Source organism: Erigeron canadensis, chromosome 1 (assembly GCF_010389155.1).
Source record: "Erigeron canadensis isolate Cc75 chromosome 1, C_canadensis_v1, whole genome shotgun sequence".
NCBI lineage: Eukaryota > Viridiplantae > Streptophyta > Magnoliopsida > Asterales > Asteraceae > Erigeron > Erigeron canadensis.
In genome coordinates, this window is record NC_057761.1 from 34,553,772 (window position 1) to 34,575,696 (window position 21,925).

The window sequence follows — 21,925 nt, forward strand, 5'->3', positions numbered from 1 at the left end:
CATATATATCTATGTTATGAAAAACCAGATTGAGCTTGTGATCATTGTTCGTTTGTAGCCGGATTTTTGTATGAGCCATTTTTCTGTTCGACCCGAATAGGTTTTCAATTAGAGAGTGTCGACCTGGAAAAAAAAATTTAGAAAGGAAAAACAAAGAGCCTATTGTTTAAAAGATATATATATATATATATATATAATAAGAACGGTGAGAACACTTAAAAAGACATTATTTTGATGCATTAAAAGTCCATAAAACTAACATAGTGCTTAACTAATTATCATTATTTAAGTGTTTAACAACACATTGATCTGTTAAAATCGAGAAAATCACGTTTTTTGTTTTGTGCATCCATCTTGGATGCATATTCATCAAAATGATGCATCCAACAAAAAATGTGATTTTTTCACTTTTGACGGATCAATGTGTTGTTAAACACTTAAATAATGATAATTAGTTAAGCACTATGTTAGTTTTATGGACTTTTAATGCATCAAAATGATGTTTTTTAAGTGTTCTCACCGTTCTTATTTTAAAATTGTTCTTATTTGATTGCTTCCCTATATATATATATATATAGGATATCAGATTTGAGATGTACATGGATCATAGATTAAACGTAAAAACCGTGTTCAACAATCATAAGTAACAAAGTGACAACTCTATGACACACTCATATCATCCAAGTAGTTGTAAAGAAAATTAGCTACGGCTAGACAAATAACAGCAATAACAGTAACAATTAATGATAGAAAAGAATCCATAATAATAATCGTACGATAATATAGTCTAACAACTGATAACATTAAGAGTAATAATAATAAAATAAGTAAAGGATAGAACAGATTGATTGATGGCTGGCTGCTTGCAGTTGACGAACAAAGGTAAAAAAATATAAAAAATAAAAAAATAAAAAATAAAAAAAAACCAAACCTTTTTAGCGTTTTTGTCTCTTGCGGCTCCTCTCACCAACTTACCCAACTCTCTGCCAAATCCCTCGTAGTAAGGCTCCTCAATAATAGTTTTTTTGTATGTCTAAGTCGATTGGGGCTTGTGGCCTTTTTACCGAAAACCATAATTAACGAGAAATTTGGCTTGTGTGAGGGAGCCCAAATTAAATTTCAAAACCAAAATAACTTCTGCTCTTTTTTAAGCTTCCCCGCACGTAGGTACATCCTACCCACATTCCATATCCATTAATTCTTGAATAGCTAACTCGACTTGTAATCACAATTCACAATAGTGTAAGCATAAGACCATGTTCTCTTAAATTTTGTTTCTTCCATTGTTTTTCTTTAAATCACCTCAATTTGGAACTTTTCTAATAGCATATCATATGATCCTACAATTCAACAAAATTATGTCTTAAATATCAAAATCCAATAAAAATAAGAATAATCCCATACATATAAGAAATGATATTAGGTAAAATAAATATGTGTAAAATAAGCGATATCGCATGCCCACGCAATGTGACGGTGGAATGGTGGTGGCAACGGCGTATAAAAACACAGAGAACTACATTTATATATTTGATCTTCTAATATACTCGTAGATCTTCAATCTAGCTTGCATTATGAAGACTTGTCCTGCTATCAATTCAAGTTAAGTCTAACAAACTCAAGTTAAGTCTAACAAACGCTCAAAGTAGGTGTGTAAAGAAAAACCGAAACCGAAAGTCAACCCGTAGCCGAACCTGGTGAACACCCGGTTTTGACCCAACCCGGTGGTTACTAACCGGTTTGGGTTTTCGGTTTATTTATCGGGTTGAGATCGGGTCAGGTTCGGTTTTTGGTAAAAAAATCGGTCAAACCTGGTCAATACCCGGTCAAAGTTTGACCCAAAATCGGTTACAACTTACAAACCGGTTCGGCTTGGATCAAACCCGGTTTGTCCCGTTGACCAGAAAACCGGGTCGGGTTGAATAAAAACCAGTTTTTGTAGACCACTAGCTCAAAGCATACAAGCTCAGGTTGACTCTTAGGAGCCAAGGTTGACTAAATCCGGTACTAGCTGACATCTCATGTCTATTGATCCTTCGTAGACGCCATAATGCCATATAAAAACTATTCGGCTTGTTTCCAACCCAAAAATGTTATCATTGATTACTACATTAATTTGGTAAAACACAACGAGCATATAACATAAATGAAAAAACTAATGGACAAACTTAGGTTCATAACAAGTTAATCGTCTGATGTTGATACATTTGTAACATCCAATTCGTACATACCTCATAATCTGCAATTGTCCATATTGCGCTACACAAATCAAAAAAGCGGAGCAAGAATGACACCCTCATTATTCTATCTGAAATTACATTCCCCGAAACAAATACAACCGGAACTAAGAACAAACACACATTTCGTGGACAATGGTTGAAAATCGACCAAAGAAATATGATTGTGAGGGGAAAGTGGTTAGTATGGCTCGAGAGATCACATGGTTATGTCTGTTACAACTACTTTAATTTACTGACATTTATTTACTCAACTAAGACGCATTTGCTGCCATATCCCGACTTGATCTGTTATATTTCATATGGCTCTTAACAAGCTGCCCTGCTGAAATGGCAGACATCAAAGACAGTTCACCAGCCAACACTGAACCTGCTACTACTGTTGCCAACAGCCTCGCATTTGACCCTGGTGACTCTTTGTTTCCACCCTTAACTCCTAGTAGGTTCAAGCAAGCAGATTGAGATGCTAGTTGGGTCCCACCTCCCACTGTACCTACCTACAGAAAGTCCAAAACTTACCTATCAGACATTATACGCATTCCCTTCGTCACATAAAAACTGCACGATTTTCTTTTCTGAATAACTCTCTATCTGGTCATATTTTCAAATGTCAAGTGATTCCCAAAGAACAAAACAGTTAAAACACTTGTTTAAATGCCAATATTGCAACTAGCTATTCATAAGATGGAGCCACGGAGGGAATATTTTAATCTTTATAGTTACTTATATGTTCCAATAGGAGAATTATCAAGCAAGAAAGTAACAATGTTTCAACTTTATGATATGTTCTTGTTAGACACAACGCTTTAGTAGAACCCTGTGTTTAATCAAGTGTTGCAAGTTGTTTCACGGGATATAAAGGGTACATGGTAACATCTAATGAATTCATGATAAGATAATTCTACACGTGAAAACCCAGGATCCAGTAAACCACTATGAAGTTCGAGGCTTCACATTATAATTATCTGGTGACACTACAGATGACAATTTTGACCCATGTATCTTTGATAAAATTAAGATATTATTATATGAAAATAGGTCAAATGGGCAAAACGGGTTGAAAGTTGCCAAAAGTGCACTTTTGATGCATCAATGGGTCTATTCACAATATGATATTATCAATAAATACTTATAGCATTTGTATCATAATTGACAAACTAATTACTCGTATATTTTTAGAGTTTAGATTTTGGACAAAAATCATTGCATGCCAACACAACCTGCAGCAACAATTACATATCTTGACCCATACCCAGCTCATACGAGCCTCCCAAGTCACCACCTTTAGTTGATAAGAAGCATTTTAAATCAAAAGACGTGTACTGATAATAATGAACAGCTTGTAGAATACTGAGTACCTCAATGGAAGGCATGGTAACAGAGACATGGAGATCTTTTCCACCATTGACAGCTTCCATCATTGTTATGCAGTGAGAACTCTCAATGTTTTGGGCCGGGTCCTGACCAGTGGCTATGAAGACTGCTGAAACAATATTAGCAGCATGAGCATTGAAGCCTCCAAGAGAACCAGCAATAGCTGAACCAGCAAGATTTTTAAGCATGTTAAGCTCAACAAGAGCAGACACTGTGGTTTTTAACACCTTCTTCACAACATCCTCAGTGATCACTGCCTCACAGACGACTGATTTTCCACGCCCTTCAATCCAATTTACAGCAGCGGGTTTTTTATCTGCGCAAAAGTTTCCTGTGCAATCAAGAAACACATGTCACAACATGATTCAATCGTCAGATTATCAAAAACTTCTATTCTTCCTGCAAGATGCACAACTGCTAATAGTCTAACATATGCCATTTTATTAGATTACTCGAACTTCAGACTCACCAGAAATACCAATCATATCCATGTCTGGAAAATCAACTTGAAGAAAATCTAAAACATTTTGGACACCCTTCGACACCATGTTCATCCCCATGGCATCACCTGTGCTGCAAGTAAATCTGATATATAGATTTTTCCCAGCAATTGCGCATTTAATATTTTGAAGCCTGGCAAATCTGCTCGATCTGAGAAAATGGAACACATATCTTGGTCATCAATCAATAGTTCAATACACTCAAAACCTAGGTCTATATTATCCCTACCAGGAACAGTACACATCTGAAAACATTAAAACATACTAATCAAGCACTGACTTAAACTAGACATGTAATGCAACGAAACAAAGCAATTGATAAATCATATACAAACCAATTAAAACAACTCATTCCCAAATCAGACAGGGTAAATGTCACTACCAGGCTGAAAACTGAAAAGTACACACGATTAAATTTCTGTCATTTACTCCACATCATGCTATTCATGAGTCATGACTATTTGCAGAAGATTCTATTAAAGGAAAAACTATATCCAGTTGAATCATAATTTACAGCAACAACCTGACCTAATTTTCGAACCTAAACTTGTGGAACTAAAGTAGGGTTTTGACACTACTTTGCACATGATGGTAAGCTGTCTTTAGAACGGAACTTCATGTTTCAAAACTTCTAAAAGAGAATGCAGGCTTGTTTTACAGCAATCAAACAACTAATCTTGTTATTAATAACTGCATATAACTTTCGATCTTAAAAAGACCAAAACACCAATAACTAATAAGGGAACTTATTAAAATCGATAACCGTGTAAGTCCAAAAGTTACACATGAAGACTTATTTATCTTTCCTCATCATAATGATCGATACTTACCTGAAAACTTCCATAAGCATTACTACAGCCAGTTGAGCCAAAAGCAAGCTCTGATCTAACGTAGTTACAGTCCGTTAAGCATCTAATACACTCGTTTTAGAACCTGAATTTAGTTGAACTGTAGGGGGTTTTCATAGTCTTAGTCGCAATTTGTCTTTACTCTTTAGTAATTGAAATCTAAGGTTAAAAGTTCTAAAAGGAAATACAGGCTTCTCTGGCTATATTTCTCAATAAGGTGATAAAAACATTGGTATGCAAACAAAACAATCAAGCAATAAATAAAGTATAAATATGTGTCACAATGTAACAAAGTAAGCATTACATCATATACTACCACTGGAAATAGCCAATAGACATCAATATCAAAATCTTACACTAAGTTTATATGTATATATATATATGGCAAAAAATATACAATTAATAACCAGAGAGAAAGATCGGTTCACTTGCTACAATGGGTTCCCCCAATAGAATTAAATTTGTATACTTCATTATCTTACCACTAATTATTAAACATAAAACAAAATTGGCATGCGGTACTCACCATTACACATCTTCACCCTCAGACATAGATGTTGCATCTAAAACTGTCACCTTTTGCCTGTTAAACACGCTTTCCCCTAAGGCTCAGGTTACCCTTCCAGCCGCCGCATCCTTCTCCTCATGACAGTGACATCTTATAATGCCCATTTAGGGCTTTGTCGTGGTACATCTAAAGACAGATTACATAGATTACAGATGACTTTTCTAAGGTGTCACCAGTCGTTCGCTACCAGAACTAGGCCTTCAGTAGCAAGCACAATTCATGTGGTGTTGGCGAGGTCACTGACGTTAAAGGCACCGCCACAGTACCGACGAGCAATTGTTGCGGCGTAGGGGATTGGCCAACCAAAAAGGCGTATACATAAATACAAAACATACAAAATAATGTCTCAACAAGGCCCCACCTTAGAATTGTTACTCATAGGGTCTTGTTGAGACATTGGTTTGTATGTTTTCTATATATGTATATGCCTTTTATGTTGGACAAATCCACTACGCCCCTACAATCACCAACCTGTACTGTGTGGCGTTTTTGACACGGTGACCCCACCACAATGTGCAATTGTGTCGCCATTGAGGACCTAACTCAGGCAGCCCACGACCTGCGAAACACCAGAGAAAACCAAAATATCTGCATCTGACATGTTTGCCACAAAAAGATGTACCATGACAAAGCCCTAAATTAGCAAGTAAGATAGCACTCTCTTGAGGAAAGGGAGGCAACGGCTTGGGGCAAAGTATGAAGGTAAATGATTTAGATGTTGTATTTTACAATTGTACAATGTACATCTATTTATACACATAACCCTAGTTGCTAAAAACCCTACGGGCCCATAACACATCATGGATTGGGCCTTGGTGTATTCTAAGAGTAATAAATAACTTTTTGAAGAACATATTTCCCACATCTTTACAAACTTATCCACAATTAGGCTTCAATAAGGTTACCTCGAATATTACTAGACCAAAGAAAGCCCTAATATTCTGTAGTTAGTCCTTAAAGCATCAAATATATATGTTTTCAAACCTAAACGGATTGGAACTTAAGGCATTTTTATTTACGAATCATCCTAATCTGTTCTTGGAAGTTCAACCTCGAACCTCTGAAAGAAAGTATAGCTAGTTTGGCAATATCTTGAATAATAGTTCATGTTAATAATAAATATACTTAATCATTTCCTATCTTAACAAGTCCAAACAGGAAGCATAACAAAGGATCTTACATACTTCCATATTGAAAACCATGCATAACGTATCAAAACTAAAGTGAAAACATGTGACAAAATCAAACAAAATTTAGCATTAAATCATAACCTGCCATTGGAAATGTTCCATTACCTAAGACTATCTCTAGTGCACCCTTAGGAGATCAGCCCTTAGATGCCCGTACCAGCCCTTACCATTGGAGATTAGTCATCCTTACCTGCCCATAGATGAGCACCCCTTTCCGAAGGACGTGAGTTTATAGAACAAAGTAAAAAAAGAAATGTCACCTAAGGGTGCATAAAAGCGACCTAGCACTGGAGATATAGAGAATAGACATTAATGTCAAAATTATACACATAATAGTTAACAAGTCAAGAAGTATATACATGTAACTTTTGTCATTTCCTCCTTATCATGGTAATAAATAACTAATAGCGAAATATTTATACTAAAGAAAAATGATACGAACCCTTCCCACAACAAGCCTGTAGAACTCACTCCTGAAAGCTAGCTCAAAGAAGGAGGGGACACCTAGGCTTACAAACCCCAAGACTTATAAACCACCAACCAGTCCAATACTTGGCGATGTAGAATCGTAACAATACCCACCCTTTTAAGAGCCAACGTCCTTGTTGGTCAAGGCTATGTTGATCATAATTGGCACCCTTCTTCTCTTGGGTCCAAGCCACCACTCCATAGGCCATCATTCCGAGCTCGTTGGTCACGGTTGACACCCTTATTTTTTCGGTCCAAGCCACCACTCCATAGGCCACCACTCCGAGTGTTGGAACCTCGAAAGGTAGGGATGGCTCGAATACCAATTGATACTAACTCATCCCATAATAGGCTCGCATTAAGCCATAAGCTAGGTATAGGACTCATCCCAAAAGCTAGTTCAAAGGAGGAAAGGATACCTAGGCTTATAAACCACCAACCAAACCCATAGTTGGCCGATGACGGATCATAACAATAAGCTAGGTGTAGAACTTACTCCCAAAAACTATCTCAAAGAAAGAGGGGACACCTAGGCTTATAAACCATCAACCAATCCCATACTTGGCCGATTTAGGATCGTAACAGAAAACTATAGCTAGAGCAAACCCAATAATGTTATTACAAACTTACAGTCCTTAGATGATCAAATATACATGTTTCCAAACCTAAACTTAGCAAAACTAAGGGAATATTTTTCACATTAAAATGAGCATAATCCTGATCCGTCCTTGTAATTTTAAATACATGTGTGTTTATCAACATTTAGGAGAATTGTACTTATTAATATTGACTAAGCAATCATTACCTATCTTAACAAGATAAAAACAATAACATCAACAAAAGAATCTTACTTATTGAAAACGATGCTCAACGTATCAAAGTTAATCGGATCTTCCAAAAAAAATTTAAGACTCGCCGCTCTAGCAACACTACCAAACCTAACAACAGGAGCTCTAGTCATCCCATCTTTCAACAAAACTGCAGTAGCTCCACCCGACAAATGTATAGCTTTACAACCTCTATTAGTACTCGCAACCAAACATCCTTCAGTGGTCGCCATTGGCACCATAAACTCATCACCATTCAACAACAAAGGTCCAGCAACCCCAACAGGCAACTGCACATAACCAATTGGCATTTCACAACACTGTCCTAATATACTCTCATAATCAAACCCATCTAAAGGCAACTCACTCAACGACCTCCTCGTCTTCCTTTCCAACGCCTCACGACGAATCGCAGCAGCTCGTCGACAGTCTCCCAGCTTCTTCTCAAGAGAATACGACGAAATCGCCCCAGAAACAACCAATTTCACAATATCTTCATCATTTTTAGTCAAGGTCAAATTTTGATCAATACCCAGATCATGATTCATGGTTTTAGAGGCGGGTTTTGAACTGGGTACCGAATGGTCCACGACTTCGTTTTGGGATTGGACAAAATCGACACCGAAAAACCCTAAAAGATATATAAAAGAAGCTATTAACGAAATAATGGCGGTTAATTCTGTAAATGTGATGACGTGGAGTGGTGTAGATGACCGGATTTTCTCACGCCACCGGTGAAGAAGGAAATAAGAGATGGAAAAAAACAGAGTGAAGAATATAGCGTTTGTTAGATACAAAGGTAATGGTAATGCGTCGGAAGGTTTGGGAATTGGTGGTGATTCTAAGGTGGAAATGGGTTTCCGGTCACGGAATGATGGTGGTTTTGGAGGGCGGTTATCCATGATGGTGGTTCAGGGAAGTCGGCGGTGGATTTGTGTCTATATATATGTATTCGTGTTTATGGGGGTGACGTGGATGAAGCATTGTACGGTAATGATGTTTACGCGTTCGAGTATTGAAATTTTTGTTCTTGACTTTAGTTTTGGTGTTATATGGGGAGCAGGTGTTTATTGTTTTGACATTCTCGAATGTCGACGATTGTATCGATTAGGACGGAAAAACCAAACTGAAAAATAAAAAATCGAGAAAAACTGAAAAACTTTGAACCAAAATATTCAAAAACCTAATCGAATCGATTGGTTTATTTTGGATTTTTTAAACTGAATAGAGCGGTTCGAACGGAAAGACCAACATATTTTTTCATTTGTACACGGTTGTCATTATATTTTTTTATTGATGAGTTTTACCCACAAACCTTTTTTTTAACATGGTTGACCCAAAGTTGACCGGTTTACCGGTTATAGTCGGTTAATAAAGCTAACATTGATTCACAATGACATGTTTAATCTCTGTATGATTAATATACTTTTCTTTTGTACATGGTTGACCATTACTTCAAAATTCAATTGTGAAAGAATGCTTCTCTATACACAAAGTTCGAGATATCTCAATTGTATTATTGCTTGATAGAAAATATTGTTGTAAGAAGTGTTCCCTAAATGTGAGGGGATTACCTTACTATATTCCCCGCCCTCTCTATTTTTCAATAGGTGGTGCTTGTTCCCTAATTGCAAGGAATACTTCCCCGCCCCTCCCTGCCCTTCCCCACCTTTTTTTTTTATTTAATTTATGATCTATTTATTTTTAATCAACTAATAATTAAAACTTTTATTTAATAAATTAAAAATACAACTAAAAAACATAAACTTTTATTAAAACACATAAATAACTTAAACATAAACAATTTAAACATATAAACTAGGACATCGGCCATCCGTATCTCGCACAAATCTCGTATTTCAGCGCCAATACCATCCCCAACATCAGCCCGGTGAGGTGATTGTGTGACCTGATGACGAGGTCCAAATTGTTATGTCGCTGTTAACTTTGGACCATACGTGTCATCTCCTCCTCCCGTACTTTCTACGTCGGGGCGGCACGGGTCTAGCAGGTTGTGGTGGTGCATCAACGTCGTTCCCACCTTCTTCTTCCTGATCACACTGGTCCTCGTTTAAGTCAAAATGGATCGACGCCTCCCCAGATGAACGGATGATGGTGTTTTTTATTTATATCTTTAAATTTATAAAATGTTGTACAAGTAACTATCTGAAAACACACCATTAACGGGCAGAGAACCCGGACAGTGTAGTATAGTCTAGTGATAAGCTACAGGATCGTTCACAGGGACGCTTAACGCTATCTAATCTAGTAATATATGTAATTGTTTTGGGGCTTTGTCACGATTTCCTAATAAACTAATACTGAAAAGTAAATATCCAGTATTACCGGGGCAGACCGTTTTTAAAGAAACAACGTAAATAATTGGAAAACCTAATAACAGTAATTAAATTAAAATACTTGTTTGGCATCTCCGATTTCATGATACGGCCGAATACTATTCTATCCGTTTGCTAGACTGTTGGAAACTTAATCACAGCTCAGATTCTTGTTAGATTCACTTTGCTTAATTACTAGTGTTGTCGTTAGACTCACACTAACCTATAAACAAATTCTCGTTAGATTCATTGTTTAAGCATTAATGACCTAAAGTTTGTGTTACTAATTCATCTTTTAGTTACCCGGCTCTTAAGCCATGACCATATAATAATTATCTCCGGTGACCATAGTGCTCGTTTTCAAGTCAAATGATCGTGTCTGACATTGTTAAGCATCATGTTCTATTCATCCTAATTACTATGGTTTTTGATCCCTCGATTACAAGTGAATAGCCTTTTACAACTAGTTATAGACCAACTAGTGTTTTCCATCCTAGCATATTAGTCCTAGTGTATGACCATAGACAACCATCAGAATTAAACTAATATATTCAGATATAAAACGGATAATAATGTGAAGAACTAGTAAAACATGGATCTACGATAAACAGTATAACACACTCCAACAAATTCTAACAAAGTAAAACATAAACGTCTACATGATCACATCGATCCAAACAAGTATTCAGCCAACTAGCCTGACATTATTAAAGGAATAACAAAGTCTGAAAAGATGAAAGACACTGTTTATCAAAAGAAAGTAAATTAAAGAAAGTAAATCTAGATCGCGGATGAAGATCGGAAGGCGTTAGAAGCTCCAAAACCTTCTTGGAATCTGCAACTACAAACTAGGGTTGAACATGGGCGGCTAGGGCTGCTAAATCGGATATCTCTTAGGGTTTTAAGGGTTAGTTTGACTTATATAGGTGTTTAAGTCGGTTGCTGAACTGGTCCGCCCAGCGGCGCTGGCTGGGCCTGCCAGCGGTGCTGGGCATGGGCTAGCAGTGCTGGTGTTCACAAGCGGCGCTGGTTACTCCTGCTGCAGCTTATGCGTCTTCATTCGGCTCCCAAATCAACTCCTTGTGTCTTGTAACTTCATAGGACTTCATCTCGAGTTACCTGATGCCATTTACCCTCTCTTGCATCTTCCGTGAACCTGCATAAACATACAATTCATTAAATACCAATAGTTCCGGAATATTAACTCATTTAGACATAGAAATGAAGCATTTCAATAAGGGTTTTTATCACAAAATGGACGCTCATTAATGGACATTGACATTTGACCCTTTTGTTCTTGCCCTCTTGTTCCCCGAATCCTCCATCCCCTCCACGGTAAGAACTTCTGCCCATTTCGGCCCGTTTTCCAAAATATTCCACACCTCTACTTGTGGAAACCCGGACTTGATATTATATTTCCGCATGTACAATGTCACGACCGCTTTAAACATATCATCGGCATTTTGACCACTCAACATATTACTCTTCTTAGCATTGTAAATTCCACAAAACCCGAAACCTTATGTTTCAAATCCTTCCATTTTGACAGAATCACTTCCGGGCTACGCCCCAAATCACGCTTCAAATGTTTTTCCATCTCAAACTTCACCTTCCTCCAAAACAATCTGGTTGTTTGGGCGTTTCCGGTGTATGGATCATCAAAAACGTTTAACCAAGCTTTTGCCAAACACGCCTCTTCATCCTTCCCCCAATTACGACACTTTTTTCCCCTTTAACCGGGACTTGGGTCTCGAGTATTGCTTCTTCCTCTTCCTCCTCGAGCTCATGTTCTTCTTCTTCTTCTACATCTTCGTATTGTTGTGATGAACCACCCGCAAATTGCAAAAACCCGGATTAACCTTCACCCACATAGTTCGAAAACCCGCTAGTATCAAAAAATGTGGGATCCACCTGACTCAAGAAATCATTAACGGGTTGCTGTCTGTAAACATTTTTGGCGGTGTTTTGTGGCAGAGAAGGAGGTGGCATTGAATCGCGATTGTTTGGGGACGGTGGGTTTTTGTGACTTTTTGGAAGTTTGGAAAAAACTAGATTTTTTTTGTCTTGGATTACCCCTCCTTCGATTCATTTTAGTGATTTTTGTAGTTGTTTGATTGTTTAATTGAAAGAAATAAAAGAAAAAAAGGAAGAAGAAAACGGTAGAATGAAGGCAGAAGGGAAGAAAGAAAAATAAAAGAAAAAGGAAGAAGAACGGAAATAGAGATAGATAGAGAGAGAGAGAGAGAGAGAGAGAGATAGATGACCGTTTGCATGTGGGCCACGCTCATAATTCATTTTTTTTGTTAACGGTCAAAAGATAGGCATCGTAACCAGCACCACCCTCCCCAAATCCCTCCTCACCCTACGGGTACCGGTAGGACGGATTGGTGTTCAATCCAGTACCGGACGGGTACCGGTCTGGTCCCCACGGCACTCCGTCTGCCCTAAGTAGTTAGCAACATTAGTTGTATACTTGTATCTACATTCTGCTTTTATGCGGTGGGTACTATGTTTAGGTTTGCTGCTTTTATACCGTTATTCAACCAAAAACATGTCACAAGTAGTTTGCTTTTGAAATGTGAACCATCTTACAAAAACCAAAACTACACAGAAACCGAATCATGTAAAGACCGAATCTCACGGTCTCAGGTTTTTAAAAACTAAAACCGACCCAAACTGAATCACGTTCACCCATAGTATTAAATAACGCTATAGAATGGGTTTTTAGTAATTTTTTTGCTTACAATAATCTTTTCGAATTGCATATCAGCTCACCATACAATATCACTTAGATTTACTAAATCATATTAACCATTTACATGTCCAAAAAATGCTCTTTTACGCATGTCACCCTTTGGGGGGTGGGCGGGCGGGCAGGGGGGGGGGTAGTTTTATTTCACTCTCTTTTTTTTATGTCCACATTGTTTTTCTCTTAGTCTCTCATCTTATTCCACTTTAGATAAAACAAATCTCAAACACAGGAGCAGAGACAGGGGGGGCTGGGGGGTGCCAAGCCTCCCCCAATAGGCGCAAATATGATGGAAGTTCTCTAATTTAACCCCCTCCAACAAATCAAAAAATGGTAAAAAGAGCTTTAAAAGAGAAAATGGTGGAAATTGAAACAGTAATCATTATCAATTTGGGTTGGTTGTTATTAATTTGTCTATTTAATAACAATGTGGACATAAAAAAATGATGGTAGAATTAATTTGTGTTATTGATTGATTAAACTTGGGTTGGTTGTTATTAATTTGTCTATTTAATTAAATCATTATTATTGTATTTTCCAACATCGTTTTCAACAAGTCAAATAATGATGGTAGAATTAATTTGTGTTATTGATTGATTGTTGCTGACACTTGGGTTTATGAACTTATGTCAATGGAGATTCCTGATGATGATTTAGGGTCGTTCTATGATTTATTAATTGATGATCCTCCCAAAATAAGACATGACCATTCGGGCAATTGTGGTTAATGCAGGTCTTTAGGGACTGTGATTTTCTTGAAAAGGAAAGAATAATGGATAATTGTCTATTAATGAATATTGGCGTTAAAGAATGCTTTTGAGAGCTATCAGATGATGAAAGTTGTTTATCACTATGAGGATCTCCCTAAGGAACACTAAAGTAAACATGATATGAGGTCATATGCATTAAAAGTGATAAGAATATATGACGTAATATCATTGACCTTTTTTAGGCTTAACACACAACGCTTAGCTATTAAAAAGCAATTTGTGGTGTCGAGCTAAAAAATATATGTGGATTTAATTGTACCTAAAAAGAGTATCTTATATTTTTCCGGAATGTAAGTAATGCAAATAACGATAACTTTGGAATCATATTAGTTGCACCACAAGTTTGACGTATAACAGTTTGAAGAGATCATGATATATGAGGAGTTAACTTGACCAGGGCATAAGTTAACTTGACCATCTCTAATGTAAGAGTAAAAATTTGAAGATACATGTTTCTAATGTTTCAACCATGTCTTGATTTTAAATACATTTTTAACATCTATATCAGATTGTTTTTTAATAAGTTTTTACATCTAAAGTAGGCTTTTTCTAACTTAATTTTATCTTTATAATGTCGTAAAGCCCGAATAATGTTATCTTTATAATTTCGTAAACCTGTGTATTTGACACGGGTCTAAAATCTAGTATATATTATAAAAAAAAAAATAATTATTTTAAGAGGCTATGCTTAGCAAAGTAAAAATAAACTTATAAAGTACCCGTATCACATTTTTAAGTTACAAACTTAGAATAGATAAACGGTACATCTTGATAGTGTAGGTACTGAAGTTACAAATTTACATAACGGATAAACCGGTTGCTTTCCCCCCATCCACCAATTTTGCAGATTATTTCTTTTTTGCAAATAATATGAATACACTCATTCTCCCTCCACCATCAACCACCGTCTTCCGCCACCGCAATCTCTCCCAACAACAACCACTCTCCACCACCACAGCTACCTCCACGTCACACAAACACACGCCCCTCCGTTCATCTTCTCTCACTTCACTCACCTTATCAGAAGATGATGTCACTACTCAAAACGACGACGTTTCACCACAGTCTCACCGCCGCTACGATTTCTCACCTCTCTTCAACTTCCTCTCAAATCACACCTCCGGCGACGGAAATTCGACCGTGTCATCAGAGCTCACTGAGTCGCAACTCGTTAACTCATACCGGTTAGTTCCACCTTCTCTCTGGCATTATTTACTCAAAAGCTTAGCTACTTCAGATACATCGTCTGAGTCGATTTCTACGGTTCACGCGCTTGTTGATTGGCTGAGTAAGCATGATTTATGTGTTTCTTATGAATTTATGTATTCGATTTTGATACACGCGCTATCACGCGCCGAGAAAGTGTACGAAGGTTTTTTGCTTTCACAGAGACACACACTTACGCCGTTAACTTATAATGTTTTGATTAGCGCGTGTGCGCGTAACGATGATTTGGAAAAAGCGGTTATTCTGTTGAATAAAATGCGGTCTGAAGGTTACCAGACTGATTTTGTGAATTTTAGTTTGATTATTCAGTCGTTAGTTCGGAATGATCAGATAGATTCCGGTTTGTTGGAACGGTTATATGATGATATGATTTCGGATAATATTGAGTTGGATGTGCAGTTGTTGAATGATATAGTGTTAGGTTTTGTTAAGTCAGGTGATGTTGATAGAGCTCTGTATTTTTTAGGTGTGATTCAAGGGAATGGATTGAGTGCTAAAACGTCGACTGTTGTTTCGATTATATCGGAGTTGGGGAGTTTGGGGAGAGCCGAAGAGGCTGAAGCGGTTTTTGAAGAGATCAAGGATGGTGGATTGAGACCTAGAACGAGAGCTTATAACGGTGTGTTGAAAGCATATGTTAATAATGGTTGTTTAAAGGATGCAGAGTGGATTGTGAATGAAATGGAGAGGAATGGAGTTGCGCCTGATGAATACACGTATAGTCTTTTGATTGATGCTTATGGAGGTGCAGGCAGGTGGGAGAGTGCAAGGATAGTGTTGAAAGAGATGGAAGTGAATAATGTGAAGCCGAATTCGTTTGTGTTTAGTAGGATTTTGGTTGGGTATCGTGATAGAGGTGAGTGGCAAAGATTGTTTCAGGTTTTGAAGGAAATGCAGACTTGTGGTGTGAAACCAGACAGGCAGTTCTATAATGTGATGATTGATACGTTTGGGAAGTACAATTGTCTTGATAATGCGTTGGCGACATTGGAGAAGATGAGAGATGAAGGGATTGAGCCAGATACGGTTACATGGAATACACTTATTGATTGTCATTATAAATCCGGGCATCATAGTAAAGCAGAGAAACTGTTTGTTGAAATGCAGCAAAGTGGTTGTTTGCCTTGTATTGCCACATTTAATATTATGCTCAACTCATTTGGGGAACAAGAGAGATGGGAGGGAGTGAGAAGCTTGTTAAGAAAGATGAAAAGTCAAGGTTTAGAGCCTAATGTGATAACCTATACTACACTGGTTGACATATATGGAAAAGCAGGGAGGTTTATCGATGCCACTGAATGCTTGGAGGATATGAAATCTGCTGGTTTGAAGCCGACCTCAACAATTTATAATGCTCTGATTAATGCCTACGCTCAAAGAGTATATTTATCATCCACCTTTTCAACTATGTTTGATTGTAACCATATGTTTTGTTTTGAATGACTAAAATGAACATTATTGAAATTTGCTTAATGAGCAGGGTCTATCTGAGGAGGCACTAAATGCGTTTAGGGTAATGAGAAGTGATGGTTTGAAACCAAGTAATTTAGCTCTTAATGCGTTAATAAATGCTTTTTGTGAAGATAGGAGAGATGCCGAAGCATTTGCAGTCTTACGGTCAATGAAGGAAAATGTAAGTGTCCTAAAGCTTGTTTAAGCACTTACCTAATTATCCTAATAGTCCTTTAGCAACTATTGAATATCATCGTGATATTTCCTATTACAGGACCTGAAACCGGATGTAGTAACGTATACTACTCTGATGAAGGCTTTAATTCGTGTTGAGAAATTTGACGAGGTATGGACTTCGTATGTTTTTTTCTTGTTAGAACGATAATCCAAGAAACATATTCCATACTTCAATAAACAATAGATAAAATTAAAGATATTTGTTCTTGATCTACTATAAATATATGTATTTTGTTAAGATTACCTTCTTGACATTTGGTAATCATATCAAAACAGTTGTGACATTGATCAGTCTATAGGCTACTCTACTAGTTATTATTTGGTTCCCTTAAATGCTGTGAAGTTTTGTGCAATACTGATAAACTTTACTAAATGACATACTCAAACATTACTTTTCGATGGGAAGAGTGTTACAGTCATACGGAAAATAGATTTTGTAAAACTTCAAATGTTAATTGGAAGAACACTAGTTTGACTCTGAAACGTCAAAGGTGGGCCCTCTAATTCAAACAAAGAGTATATCATATATGACATAATGACCTAATATCTCTATCTCATGACAATCACAGTTATTCCATGGGACAAAGGGTAATGTATACACGTAAACATTCTCTAGTATCTTTTTTTACCATATTAGATCAGAGCTGTGTTGTTTCCCTCTGAAATTTTAAGTCACAATCTAGATTGGCCTATTTGTCCATCAACTATTCACCAATATAATTTCATCCGTTAGATTCGTCATGTATCTCATAGTTATTAGTGGGCATTTAAGGCATTAAAAATAAGTATACGTCTAGCTGATTTAAGTTAGAACCCTTCCTTTGACTTTGGTGTTGACTTTCAGGTGCCCGCCGTTTATGAAGAAATGATATTGTCTGGGTGCACACCAGACCGTAAAGCCAGAGCCAAGTTACGGTCTGCACTGAAGTACATGAGACAAAGACTGAAAGTGAAAGCATAGTTTTATATCACAAAACCCTTTAATTAGGTCAAAGTGCCGATATCAACATTAAGATCAAACATGGTACACCAACAGCAGATGCACAGTCTGGGTCTTGGTCAACAGGGTTTGGCACATCTATCTCAGCTAAGAGCAGGTATTGCTGCAATTATCCTTTTGTTTTGTAGATCCTATTCACACGTCAAAGTACATAATCAAGACTTATCAAAAAGCCCTTTTCTTATCTCTTGACAATCGAGACTTTTGTAGCATACTTGCACATATCGAAATGATATTTGACCATTAGTCATAAAATGCATATTGTAACAAAGCACAAATAAAAGCCATTTTTTGAACTTCACGAACTATCTACACATTTTAGCAGAGTTGATTATTGCAGCAGAACATCTGTTGTCTTCTTGTTTAAATACAACATTTTATAATAATTTCAATGTTAATTGTTGGCATAGTTAATTGATAGCATTTCAACATAATTAAGTGCTTACACCTCTGATATTTATGTGTTTGTGTGTTTAAAACCGTAATCTGATTAAAACTCCAAAGAAAAAGAGAAAAAAAAAGAACCACAAGCCTGAAAACTTACCAATGTTATTTGTATATTTTAAGGGTTTCATTAAAGTAAATGAACATATCGAGTGTTATTTACTTGATAGGAAGAGATGCATAAGATGTGAAGTAAAGAAGGAAAATATGAACAATTGTGCTAATCTGTTTCTTCACATCTTTACGAATATCTATCATCTCCTTGCATTGTCAGGTCTCAAACATGATTAGATATCATATTATATCATCTTTTATATTTATATGTATGTAAGATGTAAGATTCAACCATAGATACATTGGCCATGCATTAAGACATGTGAAATGGAATCTAAACAGACAGAAAAATGTTAGCAATTTGTTAAAGAAGAACACAAATACAGACATAGAGAGCACATTGGATCTCAAAATCAATCAACAAGAATATAATTGCATTATGAGCTGAGTCCCTATATAATATACTTGCAAGTTAAGCGACACCATTAGAGAATACCATAAATAAGTGAAAAATGATTCACACTTTTTGTTGGGATATTGTCCCGTGGGGTTAGAGAGAAATGGAAGACGTAAGTGATCTATTTACTCTTTGTGATTTTTGAACAAAACATGAACATTAACAAAACTGACGATATCAAGAACAACCTGAAATATGTTCTGATCCCTTGCAAACCTAATTCAAGCAACTCCTTTTCCCCGTTTCTACTTTTCCTCTCTGATAAATAGCCCTTTAAATAGTCATCTGCTGATATTAAGTTATCTACATTAAAAGGAGTTTTCTCCTGCAAGAAGTTCATCTGGTGTGCTCCCATCTCAAACATATCAAAGAGTGCAGCGGACCACCCATTTAGTACTCTCTGTGGCCACCAGGTTAAATATACATAAAACACATTTATTACTTAGAGAAAAGGACAAGAGTGTTAGCGGGTCAATACAGTTACACAACCATTCATGATGTACTTAAAAATGACTTGTTTCATTATGGGTTCACTTTGACCTGTTACCCATCCCAACCCGCCCATGTTGCTACCTCTACCTGTTGGAGCCAAGGAAGTAAAGTTTTGTAGTCAAATTGGGTCCCATTTATGTCTAGAAGAGTTCATCAAAACCGTAAAGCATAAAGGGGATTATGTCACCTACATTGAAGGTAGGAGTGTCTACAGGATTGAACATTTTAAAGCAATCATTTGAGGATGCTTTTTCATCTCCATATATCTAGCAATCAATGATATATGTCAGGAAATTCAATTGTAGGTTTCAACTATATATTAGCAAAGAATGTTGTGAAATTACATACCTCGAATGTGAAAGTCATGGGGACTCTTGCAACGTCGAACATGTAATCTGTTGTTGTACCATGTGCCAGATATCTGAGATTACATAGACGTGAATCACGTGATTATGAATTTCATTCATTTAACATGAACCAACACTAGAGTGCTTTGGCCTAGCAGTAGCCAGCTGTATGCTAGATGTTCGCCGACCAAGTGGTTGGGGGTTCATGTCCCACTTGAGACAAAGGTTTGTGAGGGTTTTTTGTTTGAAAAGAAAAGCAGTGTAGAGTATAACTAGATAAAAGAATACGAACCCAACCGATCCTCCTCCTGATCCAACTACACAACGGTCACCACAATGATGGTGGTTTAATTTTTCAAGTATCAATTTCATCTTCTCAGAATGCAGTCCAGCAGGAGTTGTATTTTTGTGATCATATGGCATAAACAGAGCCTGGAAAATAATTCATGTGAATGGAAGTTAGAAAGCAACTGGCTTTGAATATGTAGAGAAATGATGGATAAAGATTACATGAACTTATTTGACTAAAAAATGAAAGAACACTTTGCACATTATGGTAGAGGCACTTTCATATCATTCCATGTTAGCTTTATATTTAGTAGTGCTCGTTTTGTAATTAAGTAATTATGTTGTCCTTTGAGTCTATTATGATTAGATAAGGGTTTATCATGTAATTTCTTATGTACTTACTTGTAATTATGAAGGGGGTTTAAGTGCAATTTATGTAGCTATATAAACCCCCCACATGTAATGAAAAACTAACCTTTTGCACCATATATTAATTATAGTTCTAATATCTACTTTCTCTCAAATACCTACTTTCCCTATTTCCCTTAAAAGGTTCACTACACAATTTACATACATTACATTTGGTATCAGAGCAAAATCACAACTTGTGAATGATCCATGGATTGATTTTGTTCATCTTGTGTGCCTAACAAGACCTTATATTCCTCAAGTAGTTTTAGAAAACCAAGTGGCCGATTTGAAACAAACCATTTTGGAACTACAACGTGTGATAGATGCTCTGGTGTCTCAAGGTCATTGTAACTCCAGAATGCATGACAATCCTCCTACCTCTTCTGATAATTCTTCTGACTGTACTGATCCTAATTGCCTTGTTTGTGATGTGCTGAAAACCTCTTCTACTTTCTCTTCTACAATCAAATCTGTTTGTGAACTGGTTGATGTACCTTTAGCAACTGATAGTGATTCTGATCCCCTGTCTGATGTGGATAGTCCCACAACATCTCGAAGTGTATCCATCTAAACTGACCATGATGAGATCAATGACCCATTTTCAGATGTTGGTAACCCCATTGAGACTCGTAGCATTGCCATCCAAACTGACAATGACAATGACTACAATGAATGCTACAGTGAGACCATTGATCCTTTGGTTGAGTTTGAGTCTGAGAAGACGGTCAATCAAACTGCTTCATTTGATCATTTCTTTCCAAATAATGATGAATCAGTTAAGTTTACTGAAGAAACTCAAGCCTTTTTCAGTGAACTTGATACCTTAACAAAGAAATTTGAAAATGAAAGAGATAAACGATTGACATTGCTTTTAGATTGCAACAAACTTAAAATGGAAATGGAGTATAAAAACATTATACTCCAAGCTTTTGTTAACAATAACTTTGAAAAAGCTCTCAGTTTGCTCACAACATGCAACTTTCCAATAAAGCAAAATGTTGTAACTACACCAATGTCTTCAAGTTCTTCAAACTCAACCAAAGCTTCTCCTTCCCCTTTTATACCAATAATCACAACAACTAACAAGTTCTGTCCTTCTACCTCTGCTGTTCCCACTGTAAACTTGGAATCAAAGTCTACGTCTAAATCTGTCAAAATGGATTGTTCGACCTTACCAAATCTGATTAACTTTCTTGAGGAAGATCTTGTTTTCGATCCAGTTTTTGAAAAACATTTTGAACAAACAACAGAAAAGGTTCTTTTTTCCAAACAAGATCAACCTTCTGTCTCAAAAACAAAGCAATCTCCTGTTTCAAAACAAGGTACACAGAAATATCGGAAAGTTTTTCAAAAGAAAGAAGTTTCTTCAACTAGTAAATCTTCAAAACCAAAGAACAACAATTCTCCTTCTGTTGTTAAAGATTCCAAGTTTGTTAGACCTTCCACTAAGACCACTCTAAAGTCTCCATTACATAGATCACCTCTGAAAGGCAATAATTTCTCTCATCAAAGACCTAAGGCTCTACTTGATCATTCTGCTTCTACCCAACCTAAGTATCATAAGTACTCTAGCTTCTCTAAGGAATCATTTGTCATCCCTAAATGCACTTTGACAGTTGTTAGAGATGAGACCTTAGGATCAGCTAGAT

At 36.7% G+C, this 21,925-nt stretch overlaps 3 protein-coding genes across 3 annotated transcripts; 1 reads left to right on the forward strand and 2 right to left on the reverse strand.

Annotated features, from left to right (window-relative positions):
* Positions 1–2,159: 2,159 nt before the first annotated feature.
* On the reverse strand, positions 2,160–9,056 carry LOC122602162 (3-hydroxy-3-methylglutaryl coenzyme A reductase 1-like). Its single transcript, XM_043774887.1, has 4 exons — positions 8,037–9,056; positions 4,081–4,262; positions 3,596–3,942; positions 2,160–2,734 (listed from the first exon to the last, which is right to left on the reverse strand). The coding sequence occupies exons 1-4, from the start codon at positions 8,912–8,914 to the stop codon at positions 2,492–2,494; spliced, it is 1,650 nt and encodes a 549-aa protein (XP_043630822.1). The 5' UTR covers positions 8,915–9,056; the 3' UTR covers positions 2,160–2,491.
* A 5,588-nt stretch (positions 9,057–14,644) lies between these two features.
* LOC122585828 (pentatricopeptide repeat-containing protein At5g42310, chloroplastic-like) lies at positions 14,645–18,122 on the forward strand. Its single transcript, XM_043757950.1, has 4 exons — positions 14,645–16,474; positions 16,575–16,727; positions 16,821–16,892; positions 17,628–18,122. The coding sequence occupies exons 1-4, from the start codon at positions 14,738–14,740 to the stop codon at positions 17,742–17,744; spliced, it is 2,079 nt and encodes a 692-aa protein (XP_043613885.1). The 5' UTR covers positions 14,645–14,737; the 3' UTR covers positions 17,745–18,122.
* Positions 18,123–18,729: 607 nt separating this feature from the next.
* On the reverse strand, positions 18,730–19,650 carry LOC122586078. Its single transcript, XM_043758182.1, has 3 exons — positions 19,579–19,650; positions 19,422–19,496; positions 18,730–19,138 (listed from the first exon to the last, which is right to left on the reverse strand). Exons 1-3 carry the CDS (start codon positions 19,618–19,620, stop codon positions 18,860–18,862), a joined length of 396 nt encoding a protein of 131 aa, XP_043614117.1. The 5' UTR covers positions 19,621–19,650; the 3' UTR covers positions 18,730–18,859.
* Between the last annotated feature and the right edge of the window lie 2,275 nt (positions 19,651–21,925).

Coding starts and splice junctions, on each gene's coding strand:
- LOC122602162 (XM_043774887.1), bottom strand. CDS start 8,914: ATGGATAACCGCCCTCCAAAACCACCATCATTCCGTGACCGGAAACCC. Junction 3,943..4,080: donor GGATATGATTGGTATTTCTG/GTGAGTCTGAAG, acceptor TTGATTGCACAG/GAAACTTTTGCGCAGATAAA. Junction 2,735..3,595: donor TTACCATGCCTTCCATTGAG/GTACTCAGTATT, acceptor GACTTTCTGTAG/GTAGGTACAGTGGGAGGTGG.
- LOC122585828 (XM_043757950.1), top strand. CDS start 14,738: ATGAATACACTCATTCTCCCTCCACCATCAACCACCGTCTTCCGCCAC. Junction 16,728..16,820: donor TACGGTCAATGAAGGAAAAT/GTAAGTGTCCTA, acceptor TTCCTATTACAG/GACCTGAAACCGGATGTAGT. Junction 16,893..17,627: donor GTGTTGAGAAATTTGACGAG/GTATGGACTTCG, acceptor GTTGACTTTCAG/GTGCCCGCCGTTTATGAAGA.
- LOC122586078 (XM_043758182.1), bottom strand. CDS start 19,620: ATGTTCGACGTTGCAAGAGTCCCCATGACTTTCACATTCGAG. Junction 19,497..19,578: donor CCATGACTTTCACATTCGAG/GTATGTAATTTC, acceptor ATTGATTGCTAG/ATATATGGAGATGAAAAAGC. Junction 19,139..19,421: donor TAGACACTCCTACCTTCAAT/GTAGGTGACATA, acceptor TGGTGGCCACAG/AGAGTACTAAATGGGTGGTC.